This window comes from Colossoma macropomum, unplaced genomic scaffold, assembly GCF_904425465.1.
Source record: "Colossoma macropomum unplaced genomic scaffold, Colossoma_macropomum, whole genome shotgun sequence".
Classification (NCBI taxonomy): domain Eukaryota; kingdom Metazoa; phylum Chordata; class Actinopteri; order Characiformes; family Serrasalmidae; genus Colossoma; species Colossoma macropomum.
This window is the reverse complement of record NW_023494787.1, coordinates 35,176,363-35,194,901: the sequence shown is the minus strand read 5'-3', so window position 1 is coordinate 35,194,901 and position 18,539 is coordinate 35,176,363. Positions and strand designations below refer to the sequence as shown.

The following is an 18,539-nucleotide window of genomic DNA, read 5'->3' as shown; positions in this document are numbered from 1 at the left end:
AGTAACGCAACTTATTGACTTTTTTTCGCCTTCGTTTTAAAACCTTACGTGTCCACCCATATTGTAACTGATAGCTTTGTGTCCGACTGCCATGGCATCAGTAACTCTTCTTTGTGTGAGCAGACCCTTGTAGAGTGCCAGCTTGAGGCACGTGTTCATCAGCGCAGCAGTGTACATCACATGGTGGTATTGGATGTTGGTATTGGTGCCTTTTTATAAGGTTGAGTACAAGTAAATGCGCATGGGATCAATGTATCCCTAATTTGCCTACTAACCAAAGCTATATGCTCACAGCATAGAGTAATATACCTTGTAGGAGATGGAGTCAAAAGCACTGTCTGAGGAGGGGTGGTGCCTGAAGCCATGACAGTTGCCGCTGCGACAGAGACAGGGAAGGAGCCCCCCGGATGAACTGTTCCCCCAGGCTGGACGTTAGTTTGGACCACTGGCATTGGTGCAATCTGAATAATCTGTGATAATTCAAGTGAGCCTACAGTTAGAGACAGCAGACACAATCAATTTTTTTGGAACTCTTCTGTTTGAAACACATATTCTCTACATCATCATGAACTGGATTCAGCTCGTTCCAATCAGAATGACTCACACCTCTGTTGCTTATGCATACAATTATACTGATGTGTCTTTTTTATTGTGTATAATCGCCAAAGGGCTGAGACAATTTTGAAGTTTTTTGGAAAGTTTGGAAGAGACAGTGAGAGAGACAAACAAAAAGAGAGAGAAAGATTAAAAAGCAAGTAAAAGCATTACAGCCCTTTTTGGCACTGTTCACATTTTTTTTTGCTTAGATCTGATCTTTCTAACTTGATGGTTCACATTCGTATAGTGACTCAAATCAGTCATTACTGTGAATGAACCTGCGTCCTTTATCGACCCACATGCGCACGTCCTAATCAATAATGTCATGTGATTAAACCACATGCATCATGAACAGCAAACAAACTAACCAGCAGAACAAGCCTTCATCACGAACATAATTTGATCTGAACAGCTCTCAGCTGTTCATTAGCAAGATGAAGGTGAAAAAGGATCAGACACTTTGCTTTGGCACCGTTTACTGTCACTAACGTCAGGTTAGGAGCTGCTGCCACGGTAATACTGAATGATGGCGCATGTGCAATGAAAAAAACACATAAACTGAAACACATAATCTGAGGATTCTCATTAAGGTCGCATGGCCATAAATTGAATATGTGTATGATCTAATACTACATATGAAAGTTTTGCAGATATAATTTGAAGAGGTGAGATTTGTGGGTCCATACAGCTCTGAAAAATTAGACCTGCAAAAAAAAAACCTACAGTAACAAGGCCTTGACTTGCATATTAGCTGGACACTCAGTAAAGCCTAAATTTGTGTACTTGTTGTGGTGAGTGCTAATGCCAACATCAACTCTACCTTACTTCCTGGTTGAGCCCCATTTTGTACAGGAAGAGGTGGGGCCACAAGGGAAATAGGCTGTGGAGGTGTAGATCCAGTTCTCATTGTTGCCATGGGAACCAACATCTTGTTCTGTAAGACTGGAGATTGTGCTTGAACTACAAAGAAAGAAGAAGAAAGAGAGAAAGAGAATAATGTCTCTAATTGAGTAAGACTGTATAATTATGTCTGTACAGCTACTAATATATATATATATATATTTATATGTATCCCAAACTAAGGCCAGCTGTACATTCGTTGAGATTTTGCAATTATTTACCTCATTCTGTGGATTTCCTTAAAGGGTAATTCCAACTATTTTTCAAAATTGCTGCATAATTGAATCTTTGAGATGTAAACAAAGTAATATTCTGATGTGCAATGGTTCATTGCAGAGAAACTTACCAACTCACATTTCTGTACAATGGTCGTGATAGGAACCAGGGGTCATGATGTCTACAATGCAAATACAGCTATTTTATTTATTTAAATTAATTTATTTATTTATCTATAATCATCATTGAACATACACGTCTTTTGAGTTTTTTCACATGTAATGCTGATGATGGTTAAAAAGCAGTAAATCTGAAAAAATATGCTCTATTTGGGGACTATTTTGCTTCATAATATTCCTGTGTGTACCTCTAGAAATGTATTAAAAATATATGTTTTAGGCCAAAACCTTCTCTCAAAAAAATTGTAAAACAATGTCTCAGACAATAGGCAGCATATTTATAACCATGTAATATAATGACTTTTAGTGAGGTTAACTTTTGGAGACATTAAACTCTTCAGATGTCTATCACCACCGCTGTGAACAATTTTGACTTGGTAAGTTTGTCTAAAACAGAGCATTTCACATCAAACTCTGATGATACTGAATGACACTGTTAACATCTTAACAATTTAATTATACACAGATTTTAAAAAAATCATTGGAATTACCCTTTATGTCCTACCAAGCCAATGCTTAAGTCCATCTCACCTCTTCCTCCTGGGCTGACCCCTCCCACTGAGGCATATCTCATCCCTGAGCCAGCCCCTGAATGCACTCCATTGGCCAGGGATACATGTGTGGGTGGGGCGGTGGGCAGAGCAAGGACACTGGTTGGCTGCTGTGCCTGCTGGGAGGACGGGCTGTTTGGGTTGGCTGTGGCAGGTAGAGTCGGAAGGATGTACTGCAACTGAGTGACTGGTTTTTCACCACTAGGTGGAGTGAGAGAGGCTGCTGGGAGGAACTGAGGTTGAAGCAAGGGAATGGGCACAGCATTGTTGCTAGCTACTCCGTTACTAGGGGTGGGGCCTGACAAGGGTTGGGATGGGGTAATGAGCTGAACAGTGGGTTGGTTTGAAAAGGCTCCTCCAAGAACTAAACCTGTGACTAGGCCTCCTTGACCAACAGGTTTGGGTGAGGAGGATGGAAAGTACCCACCCCCTGTAACAGCCCCACTCCCTGCTGCTCCTACTGCACCAATTTGCAGCTTGGCCTTCCCGTCAGGGGGCAGGGCCCCAAGAGCTACTCCACCTTCAACAGGTTTGCTGGCAATGGGAACTGGTGTGCTGGTCACAGGCCGAACCACATTGGTCACCACTGTGGGGGCCATCCGGACAGCCCCCAGCACCTGTGACACTGCTGGTTCAATTGAAGGGGTTACATTCAGACTAGTGATGGATAACGGGAGTGACTGAGAAGGGACCTGCCCTCCTCCTCTTCCTCCTCCTCCTGTTCCTCCACCTTCTCCTTTCCCATCTTTAGGTCCTCCTTTCTGCTCTCCACCTTCTGTCTCTTGCTTTCTCTTGCTTTCTGTGTCTTTGTTGTTAGACAGTATGCCTCCAGATGTGAATGAAAGGGGACGGATCACTGGCTGGAAGTGGAAGTGGAAGAAAACGAAAGAGTGAAAAATGGCCCTAGTGTTTTATGTCACTGTGTAGAATTGGCACTTGTGTTTTCTATCGCTGCATAAAAGATGTACAAGTTTTTTTTTTTTGGTTCACTATGTTTTTTTTAAAGCCAGCGCACAAGCTTTTTGGTTCAGTAAGCACTGATTACTGATTTGTTGAATTAGAGTAACTATACAACTGATGTGTGACTAGCATTCCTATTCAAACATCTGCTTGTTCAAAAAGCTAACTTTGTGACACTAAATAAAAATCTATGAATATTCAGCTTTGTTAGATCACATTCTTTACATATTAAAATAAATGCAACAACAGCATTCAGAAATTCAGAACAGGAGAATGAAATGTTTCTAGGACAGGATAAGCAAGGCATAAAGTGCATTTATTTTTTTTAAAAACTTGACATTTGCAGAACAGATTAAAACTCAATTTACGTATAGTAAAGAACCACAGTTAGATAGATAAAAAGATAAATATATAGATATAGAGAAAAGAAACAGCAATGACAGGTGGCTAACTAGTAATGGAATGTGCTGCATGCAACTTTGATGGTTTTGAATTGCTTTGTGTAACTGTCAAGTTGCACGTAAATTACACTGTATGAAACTCACAACACGCTGCATGAAAGTTTCACCATGTAAAGCCAGCCTTAGGATTGCTATAATCTGCCTATAATTTGCATATAGCCATAGCAGACTTTGAACCACAGTTCCTTTGCTATGCATTTACAGAAGTGATATTTCCTTGACTGGTGTCATGGTGTCAATAAAATAAATGATAGCCCAAGCAATTTACAGTGACCAAAGCAAAAATGTACAGTTTTGCACTTCAAACACTGCAAAAAGCCATAATTTATCCTTCTTTGGAACTTTACCTTGCCATCAGTTTCATCTGCAGGGTCATTCTCTTCATCGCTGTCTGTCACTCTCTCTTTACACTTTAGGTCTATAGAGCCTTCAGGGAAAGAATCATCTGCAAATGAGATACAGGGAGACATTAGACTGAAACTTACACGAACACCTACTAAGCAGCCCTTCTTTAGAGACCAAAAATGAAAGAAAAACTGTATGTTTTATAAGCACAGTAAGTTTTCAGAGTCTGAGAAAAGAGCTCAGTTACCTTTGCTTTGATGGTGCAACACATTACATGTTAACAAACTATTCTGTCAGCATCTCAGCATGAAATATTCTTGCATTCCAATGTTCTATTTGTAGAAACTTAAGTATATCTATTTAGATATATCCATTTTGTAAGTTTAAATATGTTGGTATTATAAGTAGAGAGCACAGACTTCAAACATGTTTAGATCAGTGGTTCTCCAACCCGTTCTCGGGAACCACACATTGGGCTAAATTTCTGCCAACACATAGGGACAGAGCAAAAATCTGGAGTTTTTTTTGTTCTGAGGATTAGTTTGAGAACCACTAGTTAAGACAGCTTACTTATGTTCATAGGCTGCTGACACATTATGTTTCTTCTAGCGGGTAGCCCCCCTGGACAAGCTTATGTGCTGCTCAGCTTGGAGGAAGGAAAGCAAGATCTCACAAATGCATACATGTTAGCAGTCACAAATTGCATATATTTGAAACAAAAGGTCAGAAACCTCACTAAACACACCATACATAACACTGTTTTGTTTAACAATGAGGTCTCAGCTGATAAGCTGGACACATAGATTAGGCTTCTCCAATAAAATGCAGAGTTACACTTTAAGATTACTAAAATATTCACTGTAAAACTGCAACATATGAAGTAAAACCAAATCAGTGCTCTGATGTTATTCGTGAACAACTCTTATGTTCTATTGCTTGATTTCAACACCTTCACAGTTCACACTAAGGGTTGCACTTAGCTCTGGGGCTGAAACTATAGAGCACTAGGTCTAAGAAAGGCCAATGAAGTAATTATATAGTCAGTCAGCATCATCATTTGATCATTTTTAATATTTTTTTTATTTTACTCTACATAATGTCAAAATTATCCATTTATGGTGCCCTAAAACATGTGCAAAAGTGCTATAATTTCTAAAGTAGTTTTATCTGAGAATACCTTTAAATTAAAATTGACAGCACAATTTAACCTCATCATTATTGTAGGGAAAGAAAACACTTTCTAACGTACAATCCTGAATGGCAAGACATATAAACATAGAATAGGTTAAAACTAGAGATGGCACAATACCACTTTTCTGAAACCCAACACTGATACCAATACTGAAACCTTGAGTATTGGCTGATACCAATCCAATAGTTCTTCGAAGACTACTAAGATTTATTTAAAGTATTTAAGATGAGCATCTAATAGTAGGCTATTATGCGTAAACTATGCAAACACTCTACTACCCCACAGGAATAAATAAACAGCTAACAACAAGACATCACACAATGAGTGAGTGCTATTTTGGGATCGATTTGTTATACGATTGGATTCATATTTTTTCCTTTAATTTCCGATTCATTTTAGCATTTTCTACTGATATTGGCCAATACAAATACTATATATCTATACCAATAGGCCGTCTCTAGTTAAAGTGCTAGAAAAAAAAGTAAAACAGGCTCTTATGATCATTCATGGGCAGTTATGCATTATGCATTGCAATTGAATTTTAGGTCCCCTTTTCTCTTTTAGAGTGTTATAGAGTGAAGTTATACAATTGTACTTAGCAGTTTTATAGATTTAGGGAAAATAAATGTTGAACTTCTTTAAATGGGACATTGATCACCAATGTGCATAAAATTCAGGAAAAAGTTTGGCCATAAATAGGCTTACCCATGACATCATCATCTCCATCTTCCTCACAAATGACCATTCGCTCTTCATCACTGGTCACATCCTCGCTTGCCCTGCGCTGCGAGAGAGGAGTGGGATGAGTCTGAAACGAACCTGTTCCATCCTGACAAAATAAAGAGAGAGAGACAGAATAGAGATAGGTAAATTGCTACAGAGAGACAGGATGAGGACTTCTTTGAATAAGACTCTGATCTTTGAATTGCCTAATGCATTAATGTCTGTTCAGGTTGAAAGTATGTGTGGCCTGAAATGTTGAGTGTCAAACATGTGAGTGATAAAATGTGTAGCAGATATATTCATACCTTCTCTAGATCCCTTTCTCGCTCTCTCTTCTCCAGGCTGTGCACAGCACTCTGGGAAAATGCGCGAGGGCGTGGGAGCTGGCCTCCTATCGGCCCTCCACGCCGCTCAGACCCTGGTGATGCCCAGGTGGTTCCTGCTTCCTTCTGCTCCACCACCTGAGACACTGACTGAGCATCTAGAATGAGTGGAACCAGCAGAAGAACTTACATCATCAAGCCTCCCTCAGTGTCTTATGTACTAACAAGCTCATCAAGATGTATACAGAGATACAATCTGCTCTTGTCTTTTAGTCCAGAAGGACTGTACATGCAGTGATGAGGTTTGTGGGTCAGTAATCAGTTATTTGGCCTGGGTGAGGCAGGAGATTTCTAACATATCAGATGCTTTTAACTAAACTATCAGGTTTGTGGTTGCTAATTTTGACAGCATTTCTGAAAATGCAGAAATGAAACTAGAAACTTTAACATTTTTTTATGAGAAAAGGCGATGCCCTATAATCTGTTCTCATGTAATGCCAATAACTCTAATTCTGATCATTCATTAGACTTCCACTGCTCTCTCTGTGGCATGTTCAGTTTGAAAGAACAGTTTGAATCAGAATCTATTCCCCCTCATAGTGGTTTGAATAAAACAACTTCTGCATGTATGGATACCCAGGCCAACACACCTGTGCTTTCAGAAACACTCCGCTCTCGAGTCTCTTTGGTCCCTGGAGTCCCCCGGCCTTCAGACAGAGACTTCCTCCTGTCCTTATTACACCACTTCCAGTCAGGGTGAGCCCTGAAGTGAGCCTCCTTCACCTAAGACACAAATAAATTGAAAGAAACAGAAAGACAGATAGTTAGACAGAAAGACAGACAGACAGCCAGAAAGACAGATGGGCGGGCGTATGGGTGGTTGGGTGGGTGTATAGATAGATGGATGGGTGTTCTCATGATTGCTCCTCCAGCAGGTAAATATGGTGATAACCATGGAGATCTCCTGACGATACCTGGAAGGCGAGGTCATGGTACTTCTGCTTCTCTTTGGGGCCCAGCGCGTACCACCACTCTCCTAGGATCTTACTGACTGTGCGATTGTCCTGGTTTGGGTGCCTCTGGTGCACGAGGGCACGGTGACGTTTGCTGAAGATCATGAATGCATTCATCGGTCGACGAATGTGGTCCTTCTCCCTCTGTCGGATGGGTGAAAAGGCAGGTAGTATTTTAAAAATACTGTGAATGGCCCACCTCTCTGAGGTGATTGCTAAGAAAGAAAAGTAGTATGCTGTAAGGATGCCAATCTGATATCAATCTGAAATGGTATTGGAGCTTATAAGGGGCAAATCTGTAATTGATCAGTATGGCTATATTACACCTGACTCAACTATGATCCTTTTTTAAGGCTATGTTACCCCTTTGCACTCCATTTACAACCACAGTTGTAGAGATGATATAAACAGACATCTTCCACTTATCGACTTACTGTTGTGCTGCTCATTTTCATAAGTTAACAAGCAATCTAAATTTTTTTTGACCGTGGAACAATTTTAAAGCAAATGAAAATGAAAACAGTCCAGCCCCTTGTAATACTTGCAGTGTCAGTGCTTAAACTGCAACCTTTTGTCAAAACACTGTTAAATTTAGGCATGTGGGAAGGTGTTTTGTGCTAAGGTTTGTTTTTCCTCCCACCTTGGAAGAGCAAGAGCCAACGCCTAAATGGTTGCGCCACTCAGGAGCCCTGTGCGATGAGGGGTCTTAAGCAACAAATAAGAGTACTCTGTATCTGTGAAGGTAAGAGTAGCTGCTATATTTTCTATATTTTATAACAGTGTGACGTTAGCTAGCTGATTAGGAGGATCTCTCCTTTGTTTTACTGTGGCCAAGCCTCCTGGTGCAGTCCATGTGGTAAAGAATGAGTAAAAGCAGATTTAAAATCTAATGTAAATACATATGTGCCCCACCTTCTTGTCACTGTCTTTGGGTAAAGCGCTAAGTGACTGGGTTCGTCTCTTCACTGGACCAGTGGAGGGCGCAGGGTCTTGGGCTCCACCTGAGTAAAATCTAATTAATAAATAAAATGAAAGGTCATTTCAGCATCCTAAATGGTTGACTGTTTTGTTAAATTACACCCAAAAATGGACAAATGTGGAATGTAGAACACAGGTATTTACAGATCATCAGCATCACTCTCCGTTTCACTGTCTCCTCCTTCCCTCTCTGCTGGATGATCCTCTACAGAGGCTGGGGGGCGAGATGGTGACCCTGTCTCTGCACCTGACTGACCACCACGCCCTTCTGTCACAAGAGCTACTCCACATCGTGGTTCTGGGGTTGATAGAATACAGAAATGTTCAGGCAATTCAGTTGTTTCATAATTGTGAAAATATAATAGAGGTTGAACTTCCAGTGTGTGTACAACCACTGCTTTAATGCTCACCTTTGCTCTGGTTTACAAGTGCTTGACCATCAGCAGGCTGGGAGGATACATTTGATTGGCTGGTCTCCAGAAAAGGAACCAATGAATGCCAGGGGAACACTGGCACAGACCGAGGCTCCACATTGGTCCAGACTACACGGAGATGGTGAGGAAGAGGGAGTGAAATGCAAAATTATTTCACAAAAAGCCATTCACTAAAAATTATTCCTTTTGTATGTGCCATAGTTAACCTTTACCAAAGTTCTTGATTCAGTATGTATTCAGTGTGTGTGTGTGTGTGTGTGTGTGTGGGTGTGCGCGTGCTTGCATATGGGTGTGGAAGTGTGCATACACATGTATGTCATCCTAGAAGTCTCCACCACTACATGTCTGGACAAGTTGCAATTTTCCATTTCAGGCACACTTAAATGTCTAAAGACACACTGACCCTGGAAGCAAATAACATTCTCCACTACACACCCAAACATACACCTGCTGCTGACCAGCATACCAAACATCCCCCACAGGCACACACATGGGCAGTGTTACTCAGCATTTCTATCCTCGAAACATCACCATCTAGAGTACGTTTCTCAAAGTAAACACACATTTCAAAATTGTAGGCAATTTTTTACTGCTGGTACAGTAGAAATTCACAATATCACTGTATCACAATATTTATTTTTTCTAAGGTTTAAAAATGCTATGAAAACCGGTGCATACAGGAATTATTTTTATTCAAGATTTGCAGAAATTAACATTTTATGAAGTAATCGCAGCATTTATCAGAAATAATATAATAAGATAATAAAATAATAAGCATTTATCTTTTTGTTATGTGCCGTTTATGTAGCTACTATATACTTATTATTGTTGTTTAGAGGCCATCTATAACTGGTCTAAATCTGTCTTTTTATTTTCCATTCAGTTGTTTAGTGTTCTAGAAATACTGATGATGCTCAGTATAGCATTTTGTGGTGTGATTTATCACAATGACAATAATGTATCATTATACTGCCCACCTGTATTTTTATGCTTTTAGTGTCACTATTGCTCATAAGTGAAATAAACTTTTTTGGCTTGGACTTCCAAACCAAGGTCTGTCAGCAACAATGTTTATAATGATTAGTGTAATCCAAAATAGGGACTATAATAAGCGATAAATTTGAGAAATTCTTGTCAATTGACTTTAAACATTATAAAAGAAGCATGCATTTCCATTAAAGTGCTTTTCCCCCCTCAAATAATCCACATGTTAAAAAGTAAATGTCTGAGATTTCATCATTTTTACTACTCATTTACTACTATTGGTATTTAATTAGCATTACCAATTGCTGTCCCAAACAGTATCCAGATAAATGTATCCAGTATCCAGATCAAAGTAACCACACCAAGCTGTTAGTCTGTCCTTTTTATCAAACTATGAAGGTGAGAAAGTCACCTCTACTATCCAACCCAACATCCAACAATTCAAAGCATGTTGCACAGCTGGAATTTGATTTGAGCTACCAAACAGATGCGGTGAACTTACTGATGTTCCATCTAACTGACTGAGATGTACTAATCAAATCAATATAATTTTTATCAAATCAAATTAAATGTCAATAACCTTGATTAGCTGAGGGCTAGAACCAGGGAAGTAAAAACATAGTTACATGTATCCATAATAACAGTCAGCCTACACACCACTCTAATCACTCAACTACTTTTGAAATTACTTATCTTTAAAGCAACTTTTGAGATCAGTCAACTTTTCATTTCTATTAGCAATGTCAACTAGATATGAAAATCTGTGTGAAAGAGCTGTGAGATAGAAAATGCAGGAAGCATCAATCATTAATACAGGGTTCCCAGTCATTTTCCAGGACAAATTACTGCCATGACTTAATACATGACAAGTGTTGCTCACAAAAGTTCATCTTGAAATGACACACACACAAAGTTCTACCAAAACATCCAAAATCACAAAGGAATATTATCATACATTTACCTTCCCTGCAGTACAATAATAATACTGCTTTTTTATTTCCATTTCATCTACAGTGATTGCTATTAGTCTTTTTTTTCATTTTTGACCGATCTGTAGGTTTTAGCATTTATCCTTGCAGCTCTACTAAACTGCTGTATGTAGCCTTCAAATTCATACTATTTATGTCTACTACATTTTTGATGTATTGATCCAATGATTACTAAGAAAGCTATGAGATAAGAAGTATGTCAGAAAAATTTCACTGTGTAAGTTGAGGCTGTTTTCTGTTGTGCTGTGTTTGAGTTATGTTGCTGGGAAAGAGCAGTGGGGTGAACTGGACTTGAACAGCATGCAAGAGAAACAGAAGCAGCATCATGGCGTTCTGTGATACTAAACATGTAACTTGTTACATTTACATATTTTTATCATTTTAGTTTATCACATCTGCAGCCACGCAGTCTTAACAGAAATTATTCAATTATACAGTTGTTCTGTAATAGCAGGAACTACTCATAGAACATTTTTTATATTTAAGCACATTTCAAAGCAAATACTGTTGTACTTTAACGCACGTTGAAATATAAATAGAGGTCTTCTACTTTTCCTTAAGTAATATCCTACAAAGGGGATTTCTACTTTTATCAAAGCACAGGAGTATTTTGTCCACCACTTAACATTATAATACTATATGCTGCAAGAAGCTGGTATTTGTTAATATAGCCTCACTGCATCAGGCTTCCATGCATCTGTCCACATGTGATGTTAGAGACTACTGCAGGTATGAATGGACACCCAAACTGGGAATTTGCAGCTATAAATATGCTAAAATATGCAATCTCCATAATTTTCTTATTTTACAGTCATTTTCTATGATTAGAAAGCTATAAATCTATACATTTCCAGGATTTCCTTATCAAATCAAATTAAATCTCCCTTGGCCCTGCAAGCAAGTGGTGACAGAGGAGCGCTGGCCAATTAGGTTTGCGACGTGCAGCAAAGTACATTTATATTGACGCTTAATCTTCACAACGTGAAGCGTGCTAGTCATCTATTAATATCAAAACTCTAATTCATCACAGATTACCACTTTACACAGAGCCTTGTATACATAGTAATGTTTTATATAGAAACTACATAAAATAAGTAACATTTTAACTTTTGAAACTCTTCTTGTGCCCTGAAATTGCATTTTTGTAAATCAGGTTACCCCCACGCATTTCCTGACTTGCAGGATTATTCATGTAGACCTATTTGTTAACATAGCAATTTTGGCCTCTGTAATCAGTTAACCTACTATAGCAAGTACTGCATTTAGAGGCATAACTTTGCATCAAAGTCAAGTATTCATTCATATACACAGAAGTACTTGATATTCCAAAAGTCTTACCTGTGCCAGGTCGTCCCATGATGATGTCCTTGCGGGGGGCAGGATGTGGTGACTCTGCTGGTAGGATAAGGGGAAGAAGGGCAGTGGGAGATGGATGACAGGCCACAGGCTGTGGCAACATGCCTCCTAATGCATCTGCATGATCACCTGGCTTTCTCTCTCGCTCTCTCCCTCCAGAGCCTGAACTGGCTGAAGCAGGACCAGTGGCTGCATTGGAGGCAGACACACTGCTGGGGGTGGGGCTTGAATGGGCTGGACGTCCGGCAGCCACAGTGGTCAGTGATTGGGCAGAGGTCACCAGCACCAAGGTGGGGGCGGGGTTGCGCAGCAATACTGCACCATTTGTGGCAGCTCTGTTAATGGGCACTGGAGCTTGGAGGCCCACAGCAAGGTGAGGTGGCTGACTGTGCTCTCTGGAACGAGAACTCGCTCTCCGGTTCAAGGGTCCGTCGCTGAACTTAGCCAGTGGCACATCAGGGTTGCGGACGATGACAGGTGAATCACGTAGGGGAACAATACGACGTGGGCTGGGGTCCTGAGGCAGGGGTGAAGGGGGTGTGGGGGAAACCAACATAGGTGGAGGGGTGGATGCAGCAGAAGATGAGGGGCGGCTGGTCGCACTCCTTGGACGAGGAAAAGAAAGAGAGGAGGGGGTAGTTGGCTGGCTTTGAGGAGATACTGACCTGAAGGCTGCAGTGTTTAAGCCCAGTCCCAGGTCACTCAGCTGGGGATCAGACTTAACATAGTCAGGAGCATTGGGAAGTGGGGGAGGTGGAGCATCTAACTTGCGCTTGCTGGGACTCATGGGCACAGTGAAGGTCAGGTTGGTCTGGAAGGTGGGAATAATGCCAGATAAGTGGCGTTCTCGTTCTGAGCCAGGGGTGCCCAGCTTGGTGCCGCTCAGATGGCGTGGGCGGCGAGGGGTGAGAGTTGAAGGAGCAGTGATGGGGCTGAAATTAGCTGGGCGGAATCCAAATAGCGGAGATGGTGAAGGAGAGGGGGCTGGAGAGAATGGAGACTGATTGGAAACTGGGGAGAATGAGGGCGTGCCTGAACGTGAGCTGCCCAGAGACACCAGCATGTTCGCAGCCTCACACTCGTCAAAGTCAAAGCGTGACAGGTCACGTGGCAGCTCTTGTGGTAGGAGAGAAGGTAGGACTAAACGAGGCCGTGAGTCTCCCCCACGGCTGCTGGCTTCACTACTGTCCCGTGATGTCTCATCCCAGTCAAACTCGCTGCTGGTGCGACCTCCTAAGCGGAGATCAGGTGTGAGGGTGCCTGTGCTGCTGGCACCACTCCGGTCTCGGCCCACTCCACCTCCTGCCTCCATCTCCTTAGTTCGCATGGAGAGGTGGCGGGAGCAGTAGCCACGACGCTGGGACTCCTTGGAGCAGCCCTCTCGAGAGCACAGTCGACGCCACTGCTTTCCATTGAACTTTTTGCGGATACCTGTGGGAGTACACACCACGTCACCCTTCTTGTACTTCTGCTGGGCAGCTGTGAGTGGAGTGCGGGAACGTGATGATGAAGATGAGGAGCCTGAGCCACCCCCCGATGCACCGTGGGAGCTGGAAGTAGAGGTCTTCTCCAAGGAACTGCGGGAAGAGGAGGGGGGCAAGGGAGGTAACTGTGGGGTGGAGGAGATGACTGCTGCCCCTGCTGCTGGGTCCAGTCCCAGGAGCACAGGGGAGGGGGTGGGGTGAGGGACAAGAGACAAGTGGGGTGGTAACGTGGTGCCAATGCCTCTCACCACTGACAGATGAGAGCTGAGGTAGTCTGTAGGTTTCGAGAGAATGGGCCGATGCTGGGAGGGCATACCCAGAGGTTTGCTGCCCATGGCTGAGGGGAGGCCACCCTCCCTGAGTTGAGCCATGCTGAAATGGCTGACCTCCATGTCCTCTTCTGGGGCTGGTGGTTGTAGAGCAACCCTTTCCCTTTCTCTCTCTTTTTCTAATTGCCTCTGCATTTCTCGCTCCTTCTCCAGCTCCTTTTCTCGGCTACAGTCCCAGTCCCGATTGGGAGCTATGTTGAGAACAGAAGTGATAGCAGAGCTAACAGCAGAAGAGGAAGAGGGTGGTAATGAAGAAGGTGCAGATCCAGGGTGTAACATCCCTCTAACTAACACTGGTCCAGTTACGCCATGCACCATGCTGAGACGACACAGCTCCCGTTCCACTTCCATCTCATCTCTGTCCTCCCAATCTCTCTCTCTTCCCCTCACTCTTCGACCATCATTCTCTTGCTCAGCAGATAGTGGCAGCTCCAAGTCCCAAGGTGGAACCAGGAGGCGAAGGCTCTGCCGTGAGACCCACACTGCATGAGCAGCAGTAGCCCTCCCTTCCTCCTCCACTCTTCTTCTCTCCTTCTCACCTGCTGGATCCTCCTGTAGCTGGACACGATATGGAGAAGAAACAGCAGGGTGGGGGTCCACCTGGGTGACCAGGCCTTCTCTGTACCATTGTTGTGCACCTTCGCTACCCTCACTGCTACCTCCAAAAGGCACACACACATGTGTTCCTATGGCCACAGGTGCCTGCCCCGGAGGGGGTGCATCTAGAATCAGGTCCACTGTTTCAGTAGCTCCTCGGAATGGGTATTTGCATAAAGTTTTTTCCCCATTCAGCTGCACTTCCACACTCCCATGCTCCCTGCTAACTTCCCGGACGACGCCAGCACGGAAAACTCCTGATGATTCTCTCCCTCTATCAGTTGGCCATCCTTCCCCCATTCTAGCACCTACCCTGGCCAGGACTCTCTGGTTCTTTAAGCCCTTGGCCAGTGCTTCGGACAGCCCAGCTGGCAAGCTTTCTTGTAGAGGTGGAGGACTAGCGTGTGCTTGTGCTCCTTGTGAGTTTGAGCGGGACTCCGAACGCCGTACTGTCACCTCAAGCTCAGCTGAGTGTTCACTGGCTGTGTCTGTGGAAGAGCAGCGCTGAGGACTAGATGTGCTCGCCTTGTCTCTCTCGCCCCCCTCGTCTCCTGTTCTGCCCACAGGCACTGCCACACTGTTTTGTATGACCCCTGTGGTGCTCTCCTCAGCCAGCCGGTTGCTTTGGCTGCTTGTGTCTGTGTGTGCAGCAACAGTAGTGGAGCCCTGACTAGCACCAGAGCCATTGTGAGCTGTGCTGCTGTTGCTTTGTGGGGGAGTACTGGGAGTGCTGGCGTTGCCATGGTTTCCAGCACAGTGCTCAGAGGTATACTTCTTCTTGGGCACGCGGGCCTTAAAGGTGGCTGTCTTGCGGCTGGATGACGGATTGGGGCTGCTATTGGCGCTGGCTGTGCTGCTGTTGCTGTCACTCTGTGCTCCACCTGCCCTGGAGCTCCCAGAGTGCTCTTCTGTTTTCCCACAGTCCCCTGAAACATCCAGTATTCCCTCTCTTTGGCCCTCCCTCTCTGGAGTCCTACTGCTTCTCACTGGTTCCTCCTGTGAAGAGTCTGAATTTGAGGAGATCTGTCTCTTGGGAGAGGAGGGCGAAAGTTTGGTCTTTTCCTCTGCGTCTCTTTTCTCTTCCTCTGGGCTTGCATCGGGTGGCCCCCTCCTCTTCCCCCCCTTTGCTCGTGTGGAAGGAGGTGACCGTCTGCCTTGTTTTTTAATGGGTTTCATCTTAAACAGCTTGAAGAGAGTTTTTAGTCCTCAAGATTCCCTACGTGTCCCAGCCTATCAATATCTTCCACTCTGTTTCCCTCTTTCATCCCGCCCTTTCTCTCTTTTCTCTTCTTATCCCTGCCTCTTCCTGTTTGCTCTGTCTGTTTGCTCTTAATTCAGACCCTGCAGTGAAACACAGAATGCAAGACAAATTACTTTTAGGTTGAACACTAGAACAATTCTACACATACATAAACACACACATAACAGAAGAACACATACGCTACTGCGTATTTTAGGCCTAGGTGGCATACATATGATGCCTCATTAGCCCAAACTGTTTTTCAGAATATGTTACTATGTAATATAACATTCATTATGATATACTGTAGAACCTAACGTAACTTAATGAAATGTAGTATCACATGCCATAACAAAGACCAACTAAACACAAAGAAAAGTGCTTGCCCAGACAAGTCACACACTCTTTTTAGTTTCTTGGCTGGAACAGAGGAGGCGGGGGAATTCCTTGTTCACTGGTATTTTAGTCTTCTCTCCCCATCTCTCTCTCTTTCTCTAGCTCACTTGTTCACCCAAGTGACCTTTATGCATTTCTTACTGAGACATTCCACCCCTACAATCCTCACTTCCTGTCACACCATTACTATATCTCAGGCTACATCATTTCTCCCTCTTGGCCCTTCTTACTACTTACTACTTCTCTCTTTAAGCCTTTGAACGCTACTACACGCCATTTCCGAAAGCTAACAACAGCTCTCTAAACTTAGAAAAGCAGATGCATAAAATCAATATTATATGTACTCACATACATGGTCAGCACCACTACTCTAGCTTGTTTTGTTGACCTTGTAGAGCCATAAATAACCACAAAATAAAGTATTCCAATCAAAATTAACTGAATGTAATTAAGTTCAAAGCTAGAATGCACAAGAATGGCGCTGAATACAAGTTTTACTAACATAAGTGACATACAGAATGTATTTTGTATTGCAAGAACGTATATATAACAATGATATTACAAATGATGTAAGACATTGTAATAATGTCAGAATGTCATTGACCTTATTGAACGAACTGTTTAAACATTATTTTCCTGTGTACGGCTGTGCTACAGAGCTGCCTTATTCTGTTGAGAAAACCACAATAACCACCCTGTTCATGTCCCTTTGCACTGTAACATCAGTTGCCAGAGCTTATGCAAATAAAAGATAGGATGTAAACTGGCACTACTAATAAAAGCCTACCATAAAGTAATATAATAAGAACTGGAGATTACAAAACAAAAAAGGAGTGAAAAGGAGAGTTTATATATACTGAATAACCTGGGAAATAAAATACACTAGTACTAGTCATGCATAGAATCAAGACAGATATTTAGGCAATGTTTTACACATGTAATTTGTTATTTCCCGTACACTGCAATGCACCGTCCATTCACCCAAACTCCCCTTCTTGTACTACGAATCAATAACGTACGACAAACAAGAGTCCGTACATCTTACAAAGCCAAATACACCTTCGCATGCAAGAATCACTTGAAACGTTCCCACGCAACAAGACGAACAAAGATAAACAAGTGCAAAGTACCCTAGCTTCGACTGAAAAATTACAGAAACCATTGTTGAACAACCAAACAAAGGCAAGGCCGAGGAAAGTTTTGCTGAGTAGTGGACCGCCTGTATGTGTGTCAAGCACTTTTATTGGCCGTAGTGCCCTACTCTGCGCTTACAACCACCTACTACACAAAGAGTGAAGTCGAGTGACGCAGGCCTCTCTCCACAACACAAGGCCGCAGAGCAGTTCAGCTCTTTCAAAAAGCGAATAAATAACGGCCAACACGGTCCACAACACCACTGCGTGGAAACCTGAGGTGTATCACTCGAAACCCTGCGTATATTTTAGCCGGGAAAATAACAGAATAAACCCCTAAATTAAAATACGTTTCTGAAAGCTTTGCACGGAACCGTTGCGTGAGACAGCGGTCGGCAGTAATCGTAAGGGTAATCCAGCGCGCAAAAACTGATCAACAGATATGTGTGGTGACTGAACGATGTATGGCTCTCGTCCGTCAAAAGAAAGAGACGAGGGCCGCAAGTAAGAGGACCGAGTGGGAGGGCGAAACTGTGTCACAGTTACGCCGTATTATGGAAATATCGAAGTTTAAAAGATGAGAAAATGGTCCTGGACTTGCCAGAATCACCACAGACCTACAATGTGCGAGTACTGAAAGCCACATAAAGAGTTACGTCCAAGTTTGTCCAAATAGTCGCTGTTGTGTCGTTCGAATATTTTCTGGAAAAAGTTTTAGGCTGACTGTGCACCCCCACCCCTCCCTTTCTATGTGTGCCTGCTGAAATGCTTATTGCCCTCCCTCCCTCGTCTCACTGCCCTAAAAAAAAGATAATCATTTGCGAAACAGATAATATTGAAGCTTAGTCGCTAGCAACTGTTTCAAAAAACACCCATCGGCGTAAAGCTCAACACGGCAAAACGGGCAGATCACTGCAGTGCTGCAGAAGAAAGATTTGTAGCAAGCTTTCAACTCACCCTCGGAATATTTACAATGACGACCAAATGATACTGAACAAAAATACTAATGGATACAAGAACAGAACCTTCGCGGCTGCGAGCAGGCAGGTTTACCAAATGTTTTTCTTCCGCAAAGCCGCCCGAATGAGGAAAAGTATAGCCGCTTATGTTTCGGGCTACACTACAGTCGCAAAATGGTGAATGAAGCCCAAAGCCTTGA

The 18,539-nt window shown here is 42.8% G+C and overlaps 1 protein-coding gene across 4 annotated transcripts in view; it reads right to left on the bottom strand.

Moving 5' to 3' along the window:
* The window catches only part of cica (capicua transcriptional repressor a), a 34,638-nt gene extending 16,099 nt beyond the window's left edge, over positions 1 to 18,539 (bottom strand). For 2 of the 4 annotated variants that reach the window (XM_036567110.1, XM_036567113.1), the window contains exons 1-13: positions 18,338 to 18,539; positions 12,184 to 15,952; positions 8,849 to 8,980; positions 8,583 to 8,736; positions 8,373 to 8,472; positions 7,422 to 7,604; positions 7,098 to 7,230; positions 6,430 to 6,605; positions 6,107 to 6,230; positions 4,212 to 4,309; positions 2,424 to 3,303; positions 1,418 to 1,557; positions 310 to 470 (exon numbers count right to left, since the gene is read on the bottom strand). In XM_036567110.1, coding sequence (XP_036423003.1) covers positions 310 to 470; positions 1,418 to 1,557; positions 2,424 to 3,303; positions 4,212 to 4,309; positions 6,107 to 6,230; positions 6,430 to 6,605; positions 7,098 to 7,230; positions 7,422 to 7,604; positions 8,373 to 8,472; positions 8,583 to 8,736; positions 8,849 to 8,980; positions 12,184 to 15,787 — 5,885 coding nt within the window. In that variant the 5' untranslated portion in view covers positions 15,788 to 15,952; positions 18,338 to 18,539. Of the gene's footprint in view, positions 1 to 309; positions 471 to 1,417; positions 1,558 to 2,423; positions 3,304 to 4,211; positions 4,310 to 6,106; positions 6,231 to 6,429; positions 6,606 to 7,097; positions 7,231 to 7,421; positions 7,605 to 8,372; positions 8,473 to 8,582; positions 8,737 to 8,848; positions 8,981 to 12,183; positions 15,953 to 16,254; positions 16,473 to 17,997; positions 18,138 to 18,337 lie in introns of those variants that run through there. The other 2 variants (XM_036567111.1, XM_036567112.1) reach the window with 2 other exon arrangements.